Source organism: Cupressus sempervirens, chromosome 7 (assembly GCF_028749045.1).
Source record: "Cupressus sempervirens isolate cs-2001-9-10 chromosome 7, ASM2874904v1, whole genome shotgun sequence".
Classification (NCBI taxonomy): domain Eukaryota; kingdom Viridiplantae; phylum Streptophyta; class Pinopsida; order Cupressales; family Cupressaceae; genus Cupressus; species Cupressus sempervirens.
In genome coordinates, this window is record NC_143124.1 from 694803495 (window position 1) to 694827093 (window position 23599).

At 36.3% G+C, this 23599-nt stretch overlaps 1 protein-coding gene across 1 annotated transcript in view; it reads right to left on the reverse strand.

The window, feature by feature from the left end:
* Window positions 1-5132: 5132 nt before the first annotated feature.
* Window positions 5133-23599, reverse strand: part of LOC149549116 (histone acetyltransferase of the MYST family 1-like) — a 107669-nt gene continuing 89202 nt past the window's right edge. The window contains exons 8-9 of the mRNA XM_089792557.1: window positions 5885-6027; window positions 5133-5777 (exon numbers count right to left, since the gene is read on the reverse strand). Coding sequence (XP_089648683.1) covers window positions 5571-5777; window positions 5885-6027 — 350 coding nt within the window. The 3' untranslated portion in view covers window positions 5133-5570. The remainder of the gene's footprint in view (window positions 5778-5884; window positions 6028-23599) is intronic.

The following is a 23599-nucleotide window of genomic DNA, read 5'->3' on the forward strand; positions in this document are numbered from 1 at the left end:
TGATAATTTAACACTTTAGTCTTGAAATGAAACTTACTAAAATGCTCTCCATTTTATTTAATTGCTCTAGTTAATAACTATTGAGTCAGAGCCTCCAGTGATCAGTATATATCAAAACAACACCACCTCCATTCTTGATGATCCTTTCGTATGTTCATTTTTTTAGCCATGCCTTCATTATCATAGGGGTTCCATTTACTGAAAAGAAAAAATTATATAGATTTCCGGGCACAACATTTTACTGCACCATGTATTCATTTTTCCAAGTCATGTGACTGTCATCGAAACTTTGAATTTCTTGCCATATCCCTGTCTCTTCTAATTTTATTGAAAGTAGACCCCTCGCGCCCTTCAAAAACCACGTAGGGAAATTGCTTGAGATGAAAACTTTGGAAACGAGGCTCGCGACCAATAATACAGATCATTGGTATCTCGGTGACGTTAAAGTTTTTTAGAGCTATCCTAGTGTTTTTAGGAAAGGCCAATCACCTAACCTGAGCCTCTAGACCTTGAATATTATTAACTGCTTCACGTAATTGCTGGTGGGGTGTATCCACTTCTTTTTATATCTGAACGTCCATTCGGTGATAGAGCTGCACTACGCGGTCATCCAGATGGGCATAAGATTGATCACAACAGAAACGATGCCCAGACTACCACGAGCACTAGATTTGTTTTTTATGGTTGTTGAACAATTGATCCTTTGTGCAAAAACGAACTGTGGGCACCGAAAGTGATGGATAACAGAGATACAGTAAGACCCTCCCAAAAAAAATGTGTCAAGAGTGACAAATCGTATCATCCGCAAGATATTTCCATCATGTTCCAAAAAAAACAAAACAATTCCATCGTGGTTGTTCTACTCCCAAGAACTACCGCCTAGTGTGAACATTCTCTGTAAACCTTAGCTTGAATTGCAAACCAAGGCCTTTAATTTGAAATTCATCCATTTCTTTAGCACTGAGAATATTTGACAATAGGGGAAAGACAAACGTCAATTTTATTCATAGAAAGAACAAATATATTTTTATTTTATTTTCTGGGGAGGGGGGCTCCATGATAGAGGGGAAAAGGGGAAAGATGCAAAGATTTTGTAACCTTATTGAAGAGCAATGGCACACTAGACAGAAAAGGAAAGACAAGCCAGAATTGGAAAAGAGCATGGATTATTTACAATGGAAGGAGAGAAGGAAAAGCCTAAAATCTAAATGTGACCATTTACAGGATAGAAAAAGTAGGAACCTTTTCGAACCAACTTTTGGTGAAACAGAGGCAGATCACAGACAATCAGTAACAACAGCAGTGAAATATTAACCATATCAATGAGAAAAATGTAAGGTATAGGTGGAAAACTAAATGTCGATTGAAAAGTTTTTAAAGGGTGGAAAACTAAATGGCAGTTTATAATGAAATGAAAGATCAACATCTTGTATATTATTCACCACAAGTGTACAAGGAATTTCAACAAACTTTGTCATACCTTGAAGATTTTGGCTTTGTGAGTGCTGCTGTGGTGCTTCCAATATGGATTGTTGCATTAACTCTTCCAAAGACAGAGAAGAGAGAAATGAAATAGGCTGAAAAATATAAGGATCATTTTCCTTTTCCTCCAAGCTATCATTTGATTCCTCTTCAAGATCCCTTCCTAGTCCATATTGCATTCCACCAGTTTCATTTGTTTTAGTTTGTTCCTTTTTCTAGTTCTTGCACAGGAGGTCTCTTCTTGAAGAGGATGGCACCATAGATGGATTTCAAAAATCTTACTTCACCAAATCTCCTACAAATTCTCTGATTGGATTTGTTCTAAATGGCGGTGTAAAGATGAAGATATTTCCATTATCCTCATTTCTCGCAAGAACCCATCCTTCCAAAATTTTGGGATCTCTCTCAAATACCTTTTGAATTTCATCTTCAATAGAGCTGCCAACCTCCATCCTGGGGGAAGTACATCTAAATGTTTGGAAATCGAATGCACAAGGCACTTTGATTCCCTAGTAGTCGCCAAAAATTTGTTGGTAAACAGATTTGCCACTACAGCTTAACCTTCAAACCTGACTATGTTTTCCCACAAACCAGTGACAACTGCACCGACAGTTGGATAGACTGCAATTTGATAAATATCCAACTACAACCTCCTTTTGCATTTGAGAGGGGGTATAATGGGATATTTGTGGTTTTTTATGTACTTTCATCCTAAAAGTTCAAAAGAATAAAACCCAAAACTGAACAAGATAAATCACAAGGACCCCAATGATAGACATACATATATCAATCAGGATCTCATAGAGGATAACAAATGACAAAGGGGTTATTTAGCTAAAAGTGAAATGATGACAAATAATGGGTAAAGTAGACCCTAACATACAAAAGGATACACTATCCACATTCATATCAAGATACCAGGATGTGAATGTTTTTCATTGCATCAATTACATCAATTTACACAAATAGATAAAGGAGATCACTAATTTAACATACGATTAATCAGAACTCATTACTTAGAAAGACATTTGAACATACAAATAAATGCGATCTTTCTTTTCTTTGAGAAGATACCAACCCAAAAGTTCCTTCTCGCCATTACACTAAAAATTACCCTTTTAAAGAAATCATGTAACTAGTTTATGATTACCCTAACACTTTTCCACCGAACTCATTTACATTTCAATAGTTTATCTCCACATAAATCTCGCTACTAATTTCTCTTTAATTTCACCTACACATAATAATAATTAATTCTTTTGAAGAATTAACTATTTCAACATTCACAACTTACCCAATTTACCTCTCTTACTTTCATTCAGCACCACATTACAACAACATTAATTAATCCTTTGTAGAATTAATTATATGAGGAATTATTGTTACCTTATAATAATTTGGTATTTAATTATTTTGCATAATATTTTATTCCTTAATGAATTAAATATAATGCAGAATAATTTATAAAGTTTTTTTTTTTTTAAGTTCCATGGTTAATCTCTCACATTGTTGAGTGACACTACAAAACCTAGGTAAGAGATCTTGTATTCACCACTCATACAACTCAACATTTTCCCCTTAAATGTTGGATGGGAAATGTATTTTAACATTGAGCCTCACTAGGACTTCGGTAGTTTGTTCGTTGTTTTCTATATAATTACTTAAACCTCACACCAAACATTGTACTTACAATATATAAAACAATTCTAAAATCTAAAAGCAGCAGCTATGTTTTGTGTAAATTAAGTAGAAGTATTCATTATCTGAAAACTATAGTTGTTTGAATCAATTCTAATAATACTTCAACCAACCACATAACCTGAAGATTTATCACTTTTGCACAATTATAAAAAGAAATTGTTCCTTCTGAGCAAGTAATGTAAATATATTCCACATTTAAAATCAAATTGCTAACAACAAAAATGTACATGTACAAGCAAAACGAAATTGAGCAAATAATGTAAATATGTTCCCCGTTAAAAATTAAAATTGCGAAATTGAGCTAGTAATGTATTTCTGTCCCCCATTAAAAACTAAAATTGCTTGCAACAAAAGAGTACATATGATTTCAAGCAAAGAAAACTATGTACATCAAAAGACCAAACTAAATAAACAATTAATTAGTGATGCCTTTGGCCATGATACCATCAAGCTGCTGAAGATATTTCGTTTCTACAGCTGAAAATATTGAAGTGCCTTCTTTGGAGTAGACAATCACGTAACAACTGCTTTTTTATTTTTTATTTTTTATTTTTTATGATAGAAGTCCCGATCTCGTCAAATGGACAATTCAGAAATACACCCAAGAAACAGCATCCAGCCAAAATGCACACAAAACCCTTAAAACTTAAAATAAGTCCCTCATACAATAAAAAAGCATCATAACTGAACCTACTAAAACCGTGTATACCCACAACCACGCATAGCATATCTAAAGCTAAAAGTAAGCCAGTATAACAATAATTTATGTTTTCTGTTTATTGTAAAAAGTTATTTTGAATACAAAAGATGAACCATATGAACAGCACTAAAAGGGAAAAAAAATCGGGGTAAATATTTAAGGAAAAAAATTGGAAGATACCATAAAAGAGAGAAATATATGTAGCGAATTGCTACCATTTTAAACAGCATAATATCAGTTCTTAAAATATAACTGCTTTATGACAATAGGAAATGATTCTCAATTATCGTCTGCCCTAATAACCATGTTGCTCAAATTTAGACAACAAAACTACTTTATGTAGTTGCATGAGACCATGGCAATAGTGAACGCCAAGGTACTCAATAGCTGTGTAACAAACCAATGGTACTTTGGTTGAACACATGAAAACATTTGCAAGAGATTAGCTTGTTATCTTGTATCTGTCAATTGGGTAGAACTGCCATGGAGGAATAATTCGCAACCAAACTACTCATCATCTTCACACAAGTGTTCTTTCTTTATTTTTTCATTGTCAGTTTTTTGCCAATAGCCTACTTTGTGAATTAGATCTGCTAATTACCTTCTTTCCTTGCCAAAACAAAGGCATCGAACTTTTACACACGACTTGTTTCCAGATTTAGCCTAGTATTCTTATTTATTGAATAAGAATAGGATTACAACACCTTATCACTCTGTATTTCTACATATTTCAATACTTTATTAGTTTTCGTAGCAAAGAGTTGATACTAATCTAAATACATTATAAGGATTATTTTTGGTCCCCCAAAGTTCGAAGTGCCACGATCAACACGACTAAAAGCTTAGAAATATACACTGGTTCTTTTGGTGGAAAACCAATAACACTGGAATCAAGTCTAATAGTAACTGATCAACTCAAAAATAGACTACGAATGAAAATAACCTTTGGAAGAAAAAGGGATTAGGTGTTTTACCTGCAAGGTATTGATGCTCAAGGCTATCTTGTGTAGACAAAATAACAGCAAAAGCAGCTGGTATCTCATGTGCTCCAGCTTTAAATGTGTTACTTGCAAGTTAATCTAATGATGAGCCAGAATACATTCAAATAGAATTGTGATTGAGGCGGATGCATTTAATACCTGATTTTTTAAAAAGCCCTTTGAAAATTCTATTTACTAATAGATATTATTTTGAAATATAATTTGTAAACATGAGGAATTTCTAAGAGAACAAAATGACAATTAAAGGCTGCCATTAAATTGCATCATTTCATTGCTGAAAGAAAATGTTCCTTTCTAATCCTTGTTCAGTAGTATAGAATTCAAACATCGCTCTTAAAAGATTTTATAATCCCAGGTAGGTGAAAAAATATTCAGGTACAGAGCAATTTTCCCTAAACCTATCTGTATGCTACAACGTCATTTTAATGAACCCAAAATGACAACAAATTATTGTATACTACCAAGATCAGACTTTTAGCCTCTTGTTAAATCAAAAGGGTGCATTCCTGATATGAGGAGCATTGGCAGATGACAAACCAAAACAATATTACAAAATGATGTTATAACCCGAAATAATATTCACATACTCCCCCACAAGAGGATGCACAGAAAACTGAGTCTTGTACAAAATGCCTTTTTACAAAGAATTTTGATGAAGAAATGACTACAAATGAGATTAAAAAAGGTTATCCACATTGTTCTTTGTAGGGAGTCCAGATGAGCTTAGAAACATCTACTTCCAAACCAGCTACACCAGCAGCTTTCAAGTGACGATCTAAAACCTTGGGATCAGCACAAATAACATGTTGTCCTTTTCGATACTGAATAAGTTCTAGAATCTGCAGTGTACTGATAACATCTTCTACCTTGATAGCCGTCATATCACTCAGTTCCTAGAATAATCATTTTACATATCACAGATGAATCAGTGCAGGGGTCTTGAAATAAATTTGTAGTACATAATTACAGTAGAAGAACACAAGTATATCACAATTCATACCTTGATTGATATATTACCCCGATGTTTCTTCAGAATATCAAGAAGAACTCTTGTCCAATATCCTCTGTAACTCAAAAATCCAAGATCAGACAAAGGTCGTTCAGGGGTCCCAACCTTCCCTTCCTTCTTGGACAATTCATAGGCTGGTCAATTTCAAAAAGATTAGGCTGAATTTGGCATCCCATATTAAACAAAATAAGTACACATTTTCAAAAATAAATCAAAGATAGTATCATTGCAAATTATAGGAATAGTATTACTTGTAGAATCATAATGCAATTGTCAGGAGAACTGTAAATACTAACATCCTAGCAGACATGTTTTTTATTATTATTAGGAATACAAATAAAACAGAGTGCACAATCATATAAACAACTAGTTACCAACTAAAATCACTGGAATCATAAGTTACCCAAAAACAAAGAGTAATCTTATTTACATATGCCAAAATTTGACATCAACGAACCAAAAATAATATTTACTCAAAAATGGCAGCAGACACCCTAAACATCCCTTACATACTCTGTTGTGTTGTAAACACACACACCCCACAACAAATGGGGAGCCCTCTTTTTTTTGCTTTGTAGCTTAATGTTTCGCATTGTAGTGAAATAGCCAGGTTTTTTCAGGTTTCTAAGTCTCCTAGCTTTTAGAGATGGATGGGTCAGGTCAAGGGTTCCTAGGTTGGGATTTAGAATGATGAAATTTCCTAAGGATTGGATCCCATTGTAAAAATTCAGGTCACCCCTAAATCAAGGATCCCCTTCAATCTTTACATAAGTTGACATGACAATCAGTTTGGAAATCCGTACTTGAAGCTTGAAGCCCAGAGTTCTGTTGTGAGATTTTCACACCATCGCCCCAAAAATTTTGGGGACCCCCTTTTTCGGGCAAGCCTTGGCAATTTTTGTGAATTTTTTGGAATTTTTTCGGTTGCCTTAGCAATAATTTTTGAAGTTGTCCAAAATATTTGATTTTAGAAAATTTTACGCCTTGGACGCCTTCGGGTCAAGAGGGAGGAGGTTAAATTTATTTTTCACCCGGTTTTAAGCGTGATTTTCCAGAACAACACTTGGCAGGATAAAATTGTAAGTTTTGTACTTGGACATTTTTTTTGAAAATTTGGATATAATTGTCAAAAAATGAAATGTTGTTAGATTTAAGTTTTTTGGAAAATCTTGAATTTTTTCAGTGAAAAAAATTAATTTTGTGATGGTGAAATCAAATGGGAAAATCAATTTTAGACTCTAGAGAAATGATCTATTATTGTCAAAAAAATTATAATTGCATAGGAAAATCAATCTGGATTAAATTGCAAAACTTAACATTAAAAGGGTTTAATTTGCCTTGAAGATTTTAAAATATTTAAAGAAATTAGTAATTTAAATTGAAAGAATTGTTTTTGGCTTGCCAAACCCAATTTTTAATGATATATTAATTACTAAATCGTCATTAAATGGAAACATTTAACATCTACAAGGCTTTAATTATATTATTTTTGCAATTTGGTCTAACCGACAATTTAAAATGCAAATTTCATTCTAGCAAAAAATTAATTTTGGTCTAAACATTTAATTTGGGCCATGAATTGTGCATTAATTAATATTTTTCTAAGTTGCTGATACGGGTACGGGTACGGGAACGTTGGTATGATACGCTGGTACGGCAATTTTTGGGGGGCAGTTTGGGTACGTCTGGGTATGTCCATTAAAAAAAACATTGAAAATTATAACTATATAAATATTTGCAGGCTTAAAAGTAAAAATAAGATTAAAATTCAGAATACGACAGATCATACATGTCGAACAAACTCAAAACTGACAAACTCAAAACTGCAATTAATATTAAAAATTCAAAATGTTTCAAAACATGAAATTTTAATTTATGACAGTATTCAATTCAAGGTTCATTGGTTCAACATTAAAATAACACACTTAGTCATTACTAACTACGTATTAATGATAAAGGCATCATAAAAGATAATCAACAGCAACATCAACATCAAAATACCACAGATCATACATGCTGAACAAACTTAGAACTGCCATTAATATTAAAAATCCAAAATATGTCAAAACATAACTGTTATGACAGATTATTCAATTCATTGTTTATCGGTTCAACATTAAAAAAATACACTAGGTAATTACTTATTGTGCATCAATGATATAGGCATCGTATAAGATCATCAACATCAACATCAGCAGTGACATTAGATGATGTAAGTAGATTAGTATCACGTGCAGCCCCACTGCTACTTGCATTAGGAGGACAGTGGCTACCCTGTTGCACATCCAGTAAAGAATGCGTGGCAGCTGAAAAATCCAAATCAGTTCGCTCCGGATCTACATCCCAAAACTTTATGCCTCCTTCCTTGTACTCATTTTGACTATGAGTAAGAAGGCGCAAGTTGGAATGCACATAAACTAGTTCTTCTACCTTACTTGCGGCCAATCGATTGCATTTCACTGAGTGAATGAAGGAGTGAGACAAAGTGTGGAGCATAGAAAATGTCATTCAACTTTTAAAGTTAATAAGTTTTGTTATTTTTACAAAATTTAGAGAGTGCAATAGAAATAAAAAAACTTACTTGTGATAAAAGTTTGATTGCAAGATTTTGGAGGTGTGGCGACATATGACCATTAAGGTACCACCAAGCATGAGCATCCTTTGTAGACTTGTCACGAAGAGCAGAAGCACTTTGACCATTGGAAGCTACAAAATCAGCAAACTCACTAGTAACTATATTCTCCATTTCATGTTCAGGGAAGAGTTTTGTAAGTGCTTTCCTACACCCTTCACTTACTTCTGCATCTCCATATGGTGGTACCCTTGATGGCATAGCAAGAATGTCATCACTATAAAATTTGGGAGTCAATGCAAATGCAAGAAGATGAAGTGGGGTGGTCATTTTATTCCACCGCTCAACACAAATTGTTTGCACCTCTTTGAAGAAAGTTTCTTCAGGATCTTGCTCCTTTTCATTGATGACATGTTTCATTTTCTCAAGCATTGAATCAATTCCATCATATACCTCTCCCAAGCATGGATGATCCATGTCAGTATAACGGATCATACTCATGATGGGCTCAGTGAAACTAAGAAGATATTCCACTCGTTCCCACCAATTGTCATCTAAGATCATTCGTTTTACATTTGTAGCCCTTTCAGTACTAGATTGCCTCCACAGTGACCAACTTTGACTAATAAACATACTAGCGACTGACTCTCGCACCTTCAGAAGTCTCCTCAACACAATTGTGTTGGATGCAAATCGAGTCTCAGCAACCTATTCAAAAATTAAAAATTAAGAACTAAAAATTGAAATACAAGCTAAAGATGTGCTAAGTTTAAAAAATAAATTCATAATTATTGAAGTGAAATACAAAAATCAAAAAATAAGAACCATACTTAAAGTATTTCAATTACCTTTAGCAACTCCAATTGCGAAAATGATCTAAAAATAGCCTGTGACATGTGATGGTTTGTGATGAACATTTGGATCTCTTCAGCTTCTGCATAGGTTTCTTTGATCCAATTTATTTTCCTACCCAACTTTTGTAGCATAAGATTGAGAGAGTGCACTGCACAAGGTGTCCAAAATATGTGTTCGAATCGCATCTCAATCAACATGCCTGCAGCTTTACAATTCTTTGCATTGTCTGTTATTACTTGGACAACATTTTGAGGGCCCACATCTTGAATACATTGTATAAGGATGTTAGCAATAAATTGTGCATCCTTGACCTGCCCTTCACAATCTACAGCTTTAAGAAACCTTGCCCCTTTAGGGCACACTACAATCACGTTGATTAATGGACGATTTTTGGCATCCTTCTACCCATCAGAAATTATTGACACCCCTGTTTGTTTCCATGAATTCCTAATAGGAGTCAATGCAATGTCTATACTTTTTACCTCCTTTGCTAGTAAGGTGCTACGCACCTTCTCATATCCTGGCCCCGTGTACCCTTTTGGAGTCTCATTTACTTTTTTCAACATATCTTGCCAATATGGTGATCGCACAACATTAAATGACAAACCATTTGCATATAAACATCTTGCAACACTTTGATCTGCAATTTCCCTAGCATCATTCTTAAACGCACTCTCTAATGGCCCCTTGCTTCTCTTCACATTAATAGGTTCTTCAGTTCTACCCAAAAATGGGTGGCTCTCTACTACAACATCAGGAAAGTCATTATGAGATGCAGGCTTACTTGATCTCTTCCCTTTCTTTCAAGGATGGTTTGTGCCATGAGAAACTCTTGCATCTGCTTCCTCTTGCTCTCTACTATAGCTTGCTATTTGTTGAGGCGGTAATCCATTACCATCCTCTCTTGGACATGCTTTGATACCCTGTTGGGGAATTGCACAAAGATGGGCTTTCACACGACTATATGAACTTTTGTACCCCACATGACAAAAATTGCATATCCAAACAAATGTTCCACCCCCTTTTACTTGTTCTATCATTTGAACATATTTCCACAAAGGTGAATTTGGATCAGTTTTGAAGGTGGGAGATTAAGCGCTAACATCAATATTAGTTGTCATTATCCTGTTAACAAAAAATTAAAATTTAAAAACTAACACTAGATGGAGAGGTCAAATACTTGATCAACTATAAAAAAATCAATTAATATAATTATAAATGTGTATTTAGAAGTTATATTTTAATAACAAGTCTATATTATATTAATATTATTTATTTAACACTTCTATTATTGATTATTGATTTTTTATTTATTTAATTAATTAATACATTAATATCCAACATACTAGTTTAAATTTTAAATTTTATTTTAAACTAAATATTATAATTAATTTATATTCCAACCATAAAACTATTAAATATTTAATAAATTTTTGTACATTTTGAAAATAAAAACAAAAATAACATAAATCAATCTTTATAGACCATTTGTAAAGAAATATTGAATAAACATACGAAAGTGAAATTTAATAATAAACTTATATCCTATTAATATTGAATAAAATGTTATTCTAATCTACTATTTTAATATAAAGAAGCTTAATTGTGAAATAGTTAATACTATTTGACCTCGATATAGATGACCTAATATATGCCTTTATTTATAATTAAATTAGTCTCCATAAAGACAATTTAAAATGCATCCTATAATCATACTCATAAAAATAATTTATAAACATTAAGTTTTAACTATACATTAACTATAGTCTTAACTTTAAATAAATGCAAATATATTACAAAAAAAAGTTAAAACAATCTCCTCCCGCGTTCGTCCTCTGCCGTCGTCCTCTGCCCGTAAAAACGCAGGCTTTTGGTCCTCCGTCCGCCTATGTTCGTCCTCCGTCCTCCGCAGGCGTTTGTTCCTCCCTCTCTCTGTGCTAAAAAACGAAAACGCCTCTGCTGATATATGTTTAAACGCCTACAGTTGCCTATATCTTCAACAAAAACAATCGTCTCTGCGAAAACGAATGAAATTCTGGAGTGAATATTTTGCCGTCTCATGCCCTATTTATTCTTGAAATGACGCGTTTAGAAAAAAGGGTTTCCAATTTCGTGCTTAGAAAAACATTCCCAAAACTATTCAACTGAAAAAACATTTCCAAAAACGTCAGATTCGTTTTAGAAATTTCCCACGACAACTGGATTCGACGAGATTCGGTGGGAGATTAATAAAAACGTTTCAAGAAAACAAAATACGCATCATTCACGAATTTCAATAGTATTTTAGGCGTTTCAGTTTCCAGCACGTTTCGTACCCGAAAACGATGAGCTATAGGTGACATACCTACAACTTAGTTATTTTTTGCTCTCCCAGGGTGCAAGTCAGCCAGCTCAAAAGGGCGTGCAAATGGGGTGTAAGAGGGGGTCTCCTTCCCCTTGTCTCCTCATTCTTCCATCCTCCTCTTCATGGTGTTTGGCGATTTTGACTAAGGGCAGATTTCTTCTTCCTTGGACGATTTTTGCAAGGGCAGATTGGTATTTTCCTTGGATGATTTTTTGCAAGAACGGATCTGCACTCTTCTTGCTTGGCGAATTTTGAGGGAGCCGAATTTTGTGGGAGCCAAAATTTGTGGAAGACAAAATTCTGATTTTCTAGAGGGGCTGCGATTTTCTCCTAGAGATTGGACGATTTTGTTGGTGAAGAAAACAAGTGATAAAGCCTGATTTTTTTGGCACATGCATCGGCAATTTCAAGTGGACAAAATTCTGATTTCTTCAGCTAGGGCATCAATATTTGCAAGGGGCTTGAAATTCCTAAGTCTAATCCAAAATTCAAAAGAAGACCCAGCCATTGGTAAAGGTAAATTCAATTCATTTTGAGTTGAAAGAGGTCCTTAAGTGGATTTCGCTCTTTTGTTCTTGTCTAATTTTGTTTCCCTTGGTTCTTGCATTCATCATCCACCACTTCATCATCCCATCCTAGGTTGAAGATTGGAGATTGATAAAAGTATAATCTATGACAGGACATTTGAAGAGACGGAAATAAGCTAAACCACCCTAGGTATGAAGTTGGGAGATATAAGTGTAGTCCATCCTAAGGCAACGGCGAGGCAGAAATAAGTGGTAGTCCCACCCCTAGGTTGAAGATTGGAGATTGATAAATATAGTGATAGGACTTGGCGAAGCAGAAATAAGTGTAGAATCCATCGATAAAAAGAAGGTTGGAGATCGATAAGGGTAGTCCATATCACTTAGAATGAAAGGGCAGAAAAAAGTGTTTAGGATGGTAGATGTTAGTGCAAGCAAGAACCCTAAGGGAACAAACACTAAGAAAGACAAAGAGGATATGATGCCCAAAACAAGTTTCTTCTCGAAAATGAGGCGAATAACCGATACCAATGTCGGTACAATAAATATGATACAGGTAAAGGACAGACTAAAGGAAGGACAATCTCCCTTGGCAAAGAAGATATACAGAAGTAGAATTGTACATACAGCAGCTTTTCCTCCCAACTTGCCTTGTCCAAAATTGGTTATGGAGTGCGCATCCAGATTTGATCTGATTAATAAATCCATCATTTTTGATGAAGGGAAGAGGGTGTTGGTCAACATTAGCGAACAGGCGATCAAAGAAGCATTTAACATTCCCTAGTACAAGGGCATGACAGTGGTGATGATGGATCAGGCAGTCAAATCATTTTAGAATAACCAGGAAGTTTATTTCACACATCTAAAATAGGATTGGCTACACGAGGGAAAGAAAGGAGTAACCAGATCATCGAGGCTCACATTGGCAGATTTCAAATCAGAATGTGGCAATCTTATTGTGCTCATCCAGATCATGGGCCTAGCTCAAGGTATGCAATTCGAAAGCTGGATGTACTTCTTTATTGATGAAATTGAAAAAGGAAAAAGAAAATTTGATTGGGCTAGAATTATAAGTGAAAATCTAGAATTACAACTTAGGGCAGTGCAAAACTAGAAGCAATTCCACATGGAGTCCTAGTCCTTCTATTTGATTGCAAGCCGGCAAAGGTTGAAGTGCGAGCTTTGGTGAAGAATGAAATCGGGTAAAGGGCAAATTTGATTGAAGATTAAGATTCAAGAAGCCTCGCAATTTCAAGAAAGAGCGGATTAGTAGAAGAGATTTGAAAATATTTGAGGCTAGGCAAGGCTTGGCTATTCGTGCAAGCTAGCTTGGTTGAATTCGAATGGGAAGGTTGGAAGACCAAGAAGGTTAAGGCAAGGATAATGGCGGAGATTAAACTCGATTTCAAGGTAGTGGCCAAGAGCAAGGCTCTCAAGTTGCAAAGAAGTTCACATCCAGGGAAGCCATCGAGGCCAAGGCAAGATTACCCCAAGTGCATGAAGACCTCATCCTTTCAGGGTCAGGACATCAAGTACAAGAAAGTTCGAGTGGTGATGAGAGAGTTTCTAAGGACAAGCTCAAGCATCCAAGGCTTCACCTTATCTCAAGGATTGAATAAATTTATAAGATAAGGTTGATAAGGTGGCACTTTCATGTGCATGTAATCAAATCATGCCAAGTGTCCTATGTTCTCATTGGTTGACAAATTATTGTAATTTTCTCATTGGCCCACAAAGTTGGTGCCCTCATGTAATTGGCTGAATAATGGTAACCCTAATTAGGGTTTGTAAGATATAATCTTGGCCCTTGATTTTGCCTCTTAATCTCGGCCATCCATTGTAATTTGGAGCCTCTATATAAAGCCATTTTGCTCTCATTTGTGAGGGAGTTATGTTGGAGAATTATTGCCAAAATACTATCAAAATTGTTCTCTATTCATTGTTGTGGCTTGCATGGTGGATATACATGATCATTTTGGTGTATTGTATGGTTCTTCTCATCTCTCAAATTAAAAGTAGGATTTCATTTCATGTTGCTAGAGTAGAAGTAGATGGCTAATTGTATGGCGATATTAGTAGATGTTTGATAGGGATCTATAACTAGGCCACTAGCATCCTAACGGCTTGTTGGGAAGCCTTGTGTGGTAAACTAGTTCTTTTTCCTTTGAATCATTGCATCTATGAGGTTGGAGCCGCTGGTAAACTTTCATTAGATTCGATCCCCATCCATTTGCTTATCTTTCCATTCATAGGAGTAGGAATAGAATAGCGAGTAGTTGATTAGTCAAGATTTTGAAGAAGGTTAAGAAAGCATAAGCCATTTGAACACTCACCCTCCATCGCCATCAACATCATCTGGCACTCGTACCAAATCACCGTTACCATCATCCCAAAATCCAAGTTGCCCTTAAAGGAATAACGTAAGCCCGCCTACGTGATTACCAGCAAATCACATCGATATACTGAGTTAGTATCCACAAGTGTGAGGAACATTGGAGTTATTCTCATGTCTCATGAGTATTAACTTTTCAAGAGAGGAATTGTGTGTTTGATACTTCGTATCAGATATTCAATTGCTAATATGTTATGTAGTGGTACAAAAACTGACATCAACAAGTTCATATAATGAACCTCTATGCAGTGACTTTCTAACAAAGATGACATTCAAGAAAAATACATCATACGTCGATGGTCTAGAACTTGGTAGGGTTCTGTAATTAATTGTGCCCCTCACGCGTTCGTCCAGACGGAGAGCCATTAATGGCCTCTACTTCCCTTGGTACAGCAACAGGTAAACGAGGATCTAATACCAACGCTATAGAATGTGGGGAGAAACCAGTGATTCGTAGCGTTATTGTATCTACAAAAGGCAACATTTTGGTAGGGAAAACCGTTGCTGCAAAAACTATAAACGCCCAAGGACTAGGAGAGAATAGAGGAGAACAAGAAAGCCCCCCCAAAACCTACTCGTCAAGCAAGAGGTCCAAAATCAACAACCCCTGTTGGAGGGAGCCCAATTCGTCTCAAGCCTTTCCCAGGAAGTTTCCACAAGTGAAGGAAATCGAGGTAAGGTTCTTACCCAAACCAAGCTAGTTATTAAACCGAACCCTCAAATAATTACTGCAATAGAACAGGAGAAAGTCAAAATTAGTAGTTCAATCTTTTTCGACACTTTAGATATTGCAAATATTTCATTGAGGAACTAACTCAATGATTGGTTGCAAAAAATTTGGGGACAAAAAGATGGGTTTTCGCTTTTCATATAGCAGAATGCTGCAAAAGAGTCTTTTTTTAATGTTCTTCTATGATCCCAAGTCCCAGAAAGCCATTGTGGATAAACAGTTATGGAGGGTCGGTCCCTGTGAATATCGAACCAATCCTTGGTCACGTGAACCCTCACAGTGAAATCCTGGAGCTATCAAGCCCTAGGTGGCTGATCATTGGTAACCTACCACAGTTTCTCTTAAATTTGCTCCCCCATGCCCTTGGACCATTGGGTAGGGTTTTGAAAGTGGATTAATCCAACGTCTTAATTCCTAATACGAATTCCTAATACGAACATCAGAGTCCTCATTTCATTAAAACCTAGTATTGACGTCCCCAAATGGATTTCATTTCGACCTTGGAGATTCCCCTATCAATTGCCCTATCACCTTCTTGGGTGTGGTCAATGGGTGCTACCTATGTAGAAAGGAAGGCCACAAGAAATAGGATTGCCCAAGAGAGTTTGGTATACCTGGTCCAACTTTCAAAATGGGGATAGGAGGATTTACTCCAAGTTGGACAGATTTTATATAAACAAACACTTATTTAGCTGCCCACCTCCTCCGGATGATAATTGTTTGAGTATATCCCTTTACTCTCTCAGATGATTGCCTTATCTTTTCCTATTCAGTTGATCCAAGACCATTGTGATACGCCTAGTAAAAAACAAGAATTTGCTCTAAATTCCTCTCTTCTAAAGGATGAAGATGTACTAGCAACAATCAATATCATTGCTTGGTATAATAAACACATTGCTCACCATGCAACTGAGGTTTATAGATGGATTAAAACTACGAAACCATCACAAAACATGTTTATAGTTGTTGGTAAGAAAAGAGCTAAAGATGCTCGGAGAGCTAAATGTATGCTAGTGGAAGCTCTACATGATTCTGAAGTACAGGTTCAGAACAACCCCCCAAATTCTAATTTGATTAGTAAAGTGATGTTCTTTAGGGGCTCCCTTAGGAAAATTTAGAACAGGAAAATTAGAGAGGTTAGAATTAGAGCTAGAACTAACTGGATTAACTTGGGAGAAAGAGGTTCAAAAAATTTCCTCCTCTTAAAAAAAAAAGCTAGAGATGAAATTTTTTGCATCCAAGAGCAAGATAAAACTATTACTTCTCAGGAGGAAATTGTGATGATCTTTTCCAAGTTCTATAGCAAGTTGTTCGCTACTAATGATATTGGGGACCTATGGAGATAGCTAGGTAGAAAGTTACAGGTATCATATCCCTAAGAAGGTGTCGGAGGCAAAAATTAATAACTCCAATCAGAACATGGCCAATGATAAAGCGCCAGGACTAGATGGGTTGTCAGTGGAATTTTTCAAATCCAACAATGAATGGGTAAGTGGATACTTACTCAAAGTATACAATGATGCTATCAGGTACTCTTGGTCCAACTATTAACTCTGGTGACAGACTTCTCCTTAAGAATTGGAGGCCCATTACTCTCCCGAATGTTGTTTACAAAATTGGAAAATCCTTGCCAAAGCCCTGGCCCTGAGGATTCAAAATGTCCTATCTAAGGTTATTAATCATACTCAAACTAACTTTTTTAAGGGCAGATACATCCTTGAAAACCTTATCACCTGTTGGTAAACCAAGGAATATACCAGAACCTCTGGACAATGAGGAACATTACCAATTGATTATGAGAAGGCATATGAGATGATAGAATGGAAGTTCATCCTTATAATGCTAGAAGCTTTTTGTTTTCCACCCTACTTTTGCAAGATTGTCTCTATACTACTACATGGTTTACCATGGTAGCTGTGGAAGTCAATGGGGTTGGATCAGATTTCTTTGAGCTCTCCAGGTCTATCAGGAAAGGATGCCCCCTAGACCCCTCCCTATTTGTCATAGCTGTAGACTCTCCACTACCTCCTTAGAGATGACACTTTACTCCTAGATGACAAAGTAGAGGCATCCATTGTTCAGTGTGTTGTTGACACCTCCATTCTTCTATACCTGGAAGAGCACAATATTGACTGTCTCATGAATAAGTTGGATCTGTTTTGTTTAGCTTCCAGCGGCAAAGTATACCTTTCCAAATCTATCATGCTGAGTGAGAACCTCCATCCCCCAAGTTGGTAGTGCACATATGGTCTTCAGTGGGGTGGCCCGGTTCATATTATCAAGTATCTAGGCATTCCATTTGCTATTGACCCCAGCATTAATGATATGTGGAGTTGGGTTAAGGAGAGAGTAGTGATAAAATTAAACAAATGGGACAATATCTACCTTCATTAGCAAGCAGATTTCAAATAGGCTAGAAGATCCTCTCTTCATTCTCTATCTATTTCTCCTTGGCATGACTTTTCAACCAACGCCAACTTGGTTTCATCCAAAAGATCATCAAAGACTTCCTCTAGTCTTATGGTAAAGGGAACAAGAAGATCCATGCTATATCCCGAGAAAGGTGTACCAGAGACAAAATTATAGGTGGTCTTGGCTTAAAAGATCCCAGAACACAAGGTATAGCACTAGGCTGCTAAGTGGATTGCTAAGGCAGCAATAGGGATGAACCATGGAAGGTATTGATTAGACATGACTCGGGCCCATCTTAGTAAATCCAAAGAATGGAGAGATCTTAACTATAAAAACCTTCTAGAAATGGAAGCCAGCGTATTGGTGCAAGGATCTAATGTATTCAAATCCATTTGGAAAAGTTGAATATATGAAGGCATCTTTTTTGCAATGTTGGCCCAATAGAAGAGAAGGGAGTAGTATGTGGTAAGAAGTCAATGTCATGGAACCTTAGACATGGAAGCAAACCCCTTGAATTGCTTCAAGGATGCTCAGCTAGGAAGTGGACTAAACAAGGCACTAATACCTTCCGAGATATCCTCCACCATGGTACTTTGATTCCTTGGGAGAAATTAAGAACCAAGAAGGATATCCTGTGTCCCATTGGAGAGCATATTCCTCATTTCAGCCTCCCTTCATAATCTTGGCTCCCCTGGTGGTAGTTGTATTACGAAGTAATTGGTAAATATTTGACTGAGAATGTTGGCCACAAGAGCAAAATTAAGCAACTCTCTCAGTTTGCTCTTTTTTTCGAGCAGTTCTCCCATCAATGAGCTAATCATCACGAAGATCAGCAAGTGTCTTAGCCCACCACTTAGGCCGAAGAGGAGAATGACCAACATTAGTATCTGGAGATACTCTGTGATCAGGTTCCTCATTAGAAGATTTTGGATCAAACTCCAATGAAGCATCTACAAATCCAGATGATCCTGCAAGATAGATTGGAGTTGTCTATACAGGGATCACTGGAATAATTGGAGTTGCAAGAGCTACTGGAGCCCTCCCATCAAGTGGACCGAATGGAAGCCTTACTCCCTCATGAGCCCTCATAAGTTGATCTGTTGAATCAGGAACAGGAGAAAGAGGCATGAATGGCCCTTGCTACTCATCAAAGACTACATCATCACTGTATAGAAGACAAGGCGTCTCAGTGTCAATCAAGTGGTATGCTTTGTGAAGACTATTGTATCCAGCGAGCATAAGTTTGTGACTCTTGGCATCCAACTTGGTGTATGATGCATAAGGGATCCAAACAAAAGCAAAAGAGCCAAAAACCTTCAAGTGTCTAATTCTAGGCTTGAAACCTAACCAAGCCTCTTCCAAAGTCTTACCTTTGACTGCCACTGTGGTGATCAGTTCAAAAGATAAATTGTAGTGTGAATTGCTTCTACCAAAAACTTCTTCGGAACATGTCTATGTTCGGGCATGAAGTGAGCCATCTTGGTGATTGTTTTGTTCTGACGTTCAACTACACTGTTTTGTTGTGGTGTCTGGTGTCTGGTGTGTGAAGTGTGGTTAGCTAGCTTTTGATGCCATTAGTATTCAAGAAGCTAGAGAATTCATTAAAACAAAATTCCCCCCCACCCATTGTCTGACCTAAGAGTAATAATAGATTTCTCAGTCTTTTTCAACTAAAGGTCTTAACTTTTGAAATATAGTAGATGCATCTAATTTCTTTTTAAGAAAATATATCCACATTTTTCTACTGAATGTGTCAACAAACAATAGAAAATACCTGGACCCAAGAACAGGAGTGGCCATAATGCCACAGATATTGGCATGAACAAGCTGAAGTACCTGAGAAGCTCGCCATGAATCACCACTAGTGAAAGGTGTACAATGTTGCTTCCCAGCCTAGCATGCATCACAAACTCCAAGCTACTGAGTTTGAATCTCTAGCACTCCGAGGAAGAGCTCTTCCCGAGCAAGCAAAGATCAATAATGCATATTTAAGTGCCCATATCATTGATGCCAAGGTGTGTTGACAAGAGACCATCAAATAGCCAAAGCTATGTCCCGAGAATCACCAGAATCAGTAAGTTGGAAAAGACAATCCTCAAGACCCACTACAGCAATAGATTGAATCGCCCTATCAGTGATGGTACACTGATATGAACTGAAGGTGACATCCAACTGTGGAGAGTGTCACGGCAACTGACTGACTATGAGTAGATTTGGTTCCATCCCTAGAATGTAGTACACATCAAGGAAAATAAGATTCCTCGCAATAGACTAAAGCTGAATGTTGCCTCTTCCACAATGGTGTACTACTCTCCACCACCAAAAACAACAGAATATGAATAAGGTTGGTAATCAGTGAACTAGTCTTTGTAGTGGTTAAAATGATGAGAGGCGCCTTAATCAATGTACCAGGCAAACGACTTCACATGATTTGCAGCTCTTTTAGCCATGAAGGCGTAAAAGGCAAATTCATTCTACTCGATGTGCTCTGCACTGTTCGCTATGGGTTGCGAACCCGATTGCTTAGATTGTGTCACTAAGTGTTTCCAACATTCAACCTTCATGTGACCAAACTTGTGGCAATAGTTGCATTGAATTTTTCTTCTACAAGCCTTCTGAAGCTGGAGCCTAAGAAGACTGTTGAGACTTGCCTTTATCCTTGTGAAAGGATTTAGCAGCAAAGGATTGTTTTGTGGAGGTGGAGCTAGAATTGCTACGGAATTGTTGTTTCCACCGATCTTGTTGAAGCCGAAGTGTGCAGAGATTCGTGAACTTCAAATCAACCCCAGTAGAAGTGATGTTGAAGTCTCAATAAAATACTCATAGGACTCGGGAAAATTTTTGAGGGTTATGACCACAATGTTCTCTTCCTCCATCTTGTGTCCAATGGTAAGCAACTGATCACAGATTTTTTGGATCCTAATATGGTATTCCCAGAGCGATTTGCACTCATCCATGACAATAGAAAATAGAGTGTTGTTGAGAAAGAAGGCTTTGTTTTTGTCTAATGTCTCATGAAGTTTCTTGAGATGCTCGCATATCTCAGCAAGTGTCTTGCCGGATGGAATCTGAGGGAGTTGATCATCAACTACGAAAAATTTGAGAAGCATCACTGCCTCCCAGTTATTGAGATCCCATGTATCCTAATCATTACCAGATGCAGTCGGACATTTTGTAACACCCAAAACAATATGATCAGTATTTCAATATTCAAAGATTGCTAATATCCACTGCTTCCATGTGCTATAATTCTTACCATTGAATTTTGAATTGCCCTCGAGCAAAATATTAGTCAGAGATGCCATGGCACATTTTTCAATGGAAAAGTGTGAAAATCCGTGAAGTCATGTACTTTGAGGCAAAAAAACGGAAGACCCAAAAAAATTGAAGGGGTGCCCAAAAGAGAGCTCATAAAATCCAGAAAGAATGTTATTGGTTTTTGGATCTGCTCGCTTGAAAATTGGGGCACAAAAATCAAGGCACCCAAAAAAATCTGACAACCTAGCTGAGCTCTTGAAAAACCCACAAAGAATGTATAATTAAAAAACAAATCGAGCCCAAAAAATTAGGGTTTCAAACAAAAACATTGAAGGCTGAAAAAAGCTTGAAATCAATGGCACAAGTGCAGAAAAATGTGTTTTCTGGGCCAGATTTGATGCGTGAGTAAATAGTAGATGGCTAAAAAACCCTAGACGCCTCCAGCAATGGTGTTTGAGGCTGCAAAAACCTCAAACATCAACAAAAACGACGCACGGGTTTTTGACACGAGTAGATGGAAATGAAAAGATATCAAATGCAACCAAAAAAAAAGATCATATTGGACACAATTTTTTGTCAAACCAAGCCCTCCCTGTCGTGATTTGCAAACAGTTGCCGCAATTTTAAAGTTTGGATCATGTTTGGAAATCGCAGAGAGGGCAGAAGACGCATCCAGAAAAAAGTACACGAAAAAAAATAGGAAATCACAATTTTTCCAGTCACAATTTGTAGTGAAATTTCCAAAAAACACGTACAAGAAATCACAATTTACCAATTCGTGATTAGCAAACTTTTTATCAAAACCCTATCCGAAACTAGTTATAATGAAGCAGATAAAATATGAAAAATATAATTTTGAAAATAAGGGCAGAATAATTTCAACAAGAAATTATGATTTTTGAAAAAATTCAACCATGTTCTGAAACCATATTACGGAAGTACTTGGTAAATATTTGCTTAATATTAACAGAGACCAAGGTCAATATATACAAAAAGAACGAAATGATGTTTCCTTAGGAAACAATCGTATGGAATAGAAACTTTCTATTCTAGCTAAACAAAAAACAAACAGTTATCTACAACCTAACTAAATATTAGAAACATTCTAATATTTACAATAGATTACAAATAGATAACCATTAACTAATTATAGAAGCTATCTATTATTGTAATATGCACTTTCCTTGTATGACTCGGCACTATCTTCGTGCCTTGTTAGCTATTTTTTTGACTTGGTACCGTATGTGAGTCGAGGTTTGCTAGAGTTTTGTTTTTACTCAAGTCATTTATGGAGATTGTTGATTCATCATGCAAAGACGTCAATTATTGCTTGTATCGCCGCATAAGATAATAACGTCTACCATTTCTCGTTCTTGCAGGGTCTCTTCATTTTGATTGAATGATCTTCATTCAACTATTATGAGATCATTATACTCTTTTGTGGAATATGTTTGTTTTTGTTGGTTGTGTGATTGTCGCAATCATGCATAGAAACAAAGATTTTATATCATCTTTCTAGTTCTGTATATTTACGGATAATTGATATCATATTACGAAGTTTTGTGTGATCTCACTGATTAATTCGTTTCAATCATTTTGTCTCGAGTATTAGAGGAATCTCATATTCTTTGTGTAAGTGTGCCTAATTGATGCATGATTGTGTGTGATCCAATTTGTTTAAATCAGAGAGTCTGAGATTTTGTAGTAAGGGCAGACTTTTGATTGGAAGTGTTTAATGCTTCAATTATAAGCAAGAACTATTATATTGTTTCGATTAATAAAGGAATCATCTTTTGGGGCTGTATTGTTTCCCTTGAGTACGAGGATTTTTCCCTCGATAACTGTGTTATCTGTGATTTTAAATTTTTGTATTTCATTGTTGCAACTTTGTATTTCTATTTCTTAAATTTAAAATGGCATTAGAGTGGGTCTAAGGAAATGATCCAGAACCAGAAGTATAAAGTTGTACTATTTGCTCTGCTTTCAATTGTTTGTTTTCAGCTATTGACAATGGTGAATTGTCTAAAGATTTAAGACAGACTGGATGATTCTTCTAACTTCTCTTCACGGATAAGATCAGCCAAAGAGATGTTTCAACAACACAAGCAGAGCTCTGGCCCCTGTGACGTCAACTTCTGCATGATAAAATGGCTAGAGGAGAATCAGTAGTTTCATACTTCATGAGGTTTACTGAATTAAAAGACCAGCTTAGCGCGATTGGAAAATTATTTGCAGACAAAGATTTGGTCACGCTTGTCATCAATGGATTTCCCCACTCTTGGGAATCATTCATTCAAGGTGTCAATGGGAGAGATGATCTTTGAAAATATCATACACTGGGAGCTGATTGCATTCAGGAAGATTGCAGACTTGAAGCTAGAGCCAATGGATGTAAAAATCATCTTCGAGAGATGATCTTTGAAAATATCATAGACTGGGAGCTGATTGCATTCAGGAAGATTGCAGACTTGAAGCTAGAGCCAATGGATGTAAAAATCATCATGAAGATGATCAACACTATGGCAATGTTTCCACTAACAGTAATACATGGCTGATTGATACTAGAGCATCTCATCATATTACTGGTTACCGTGAGCACCTCTTCAACTTGAAAGAAAA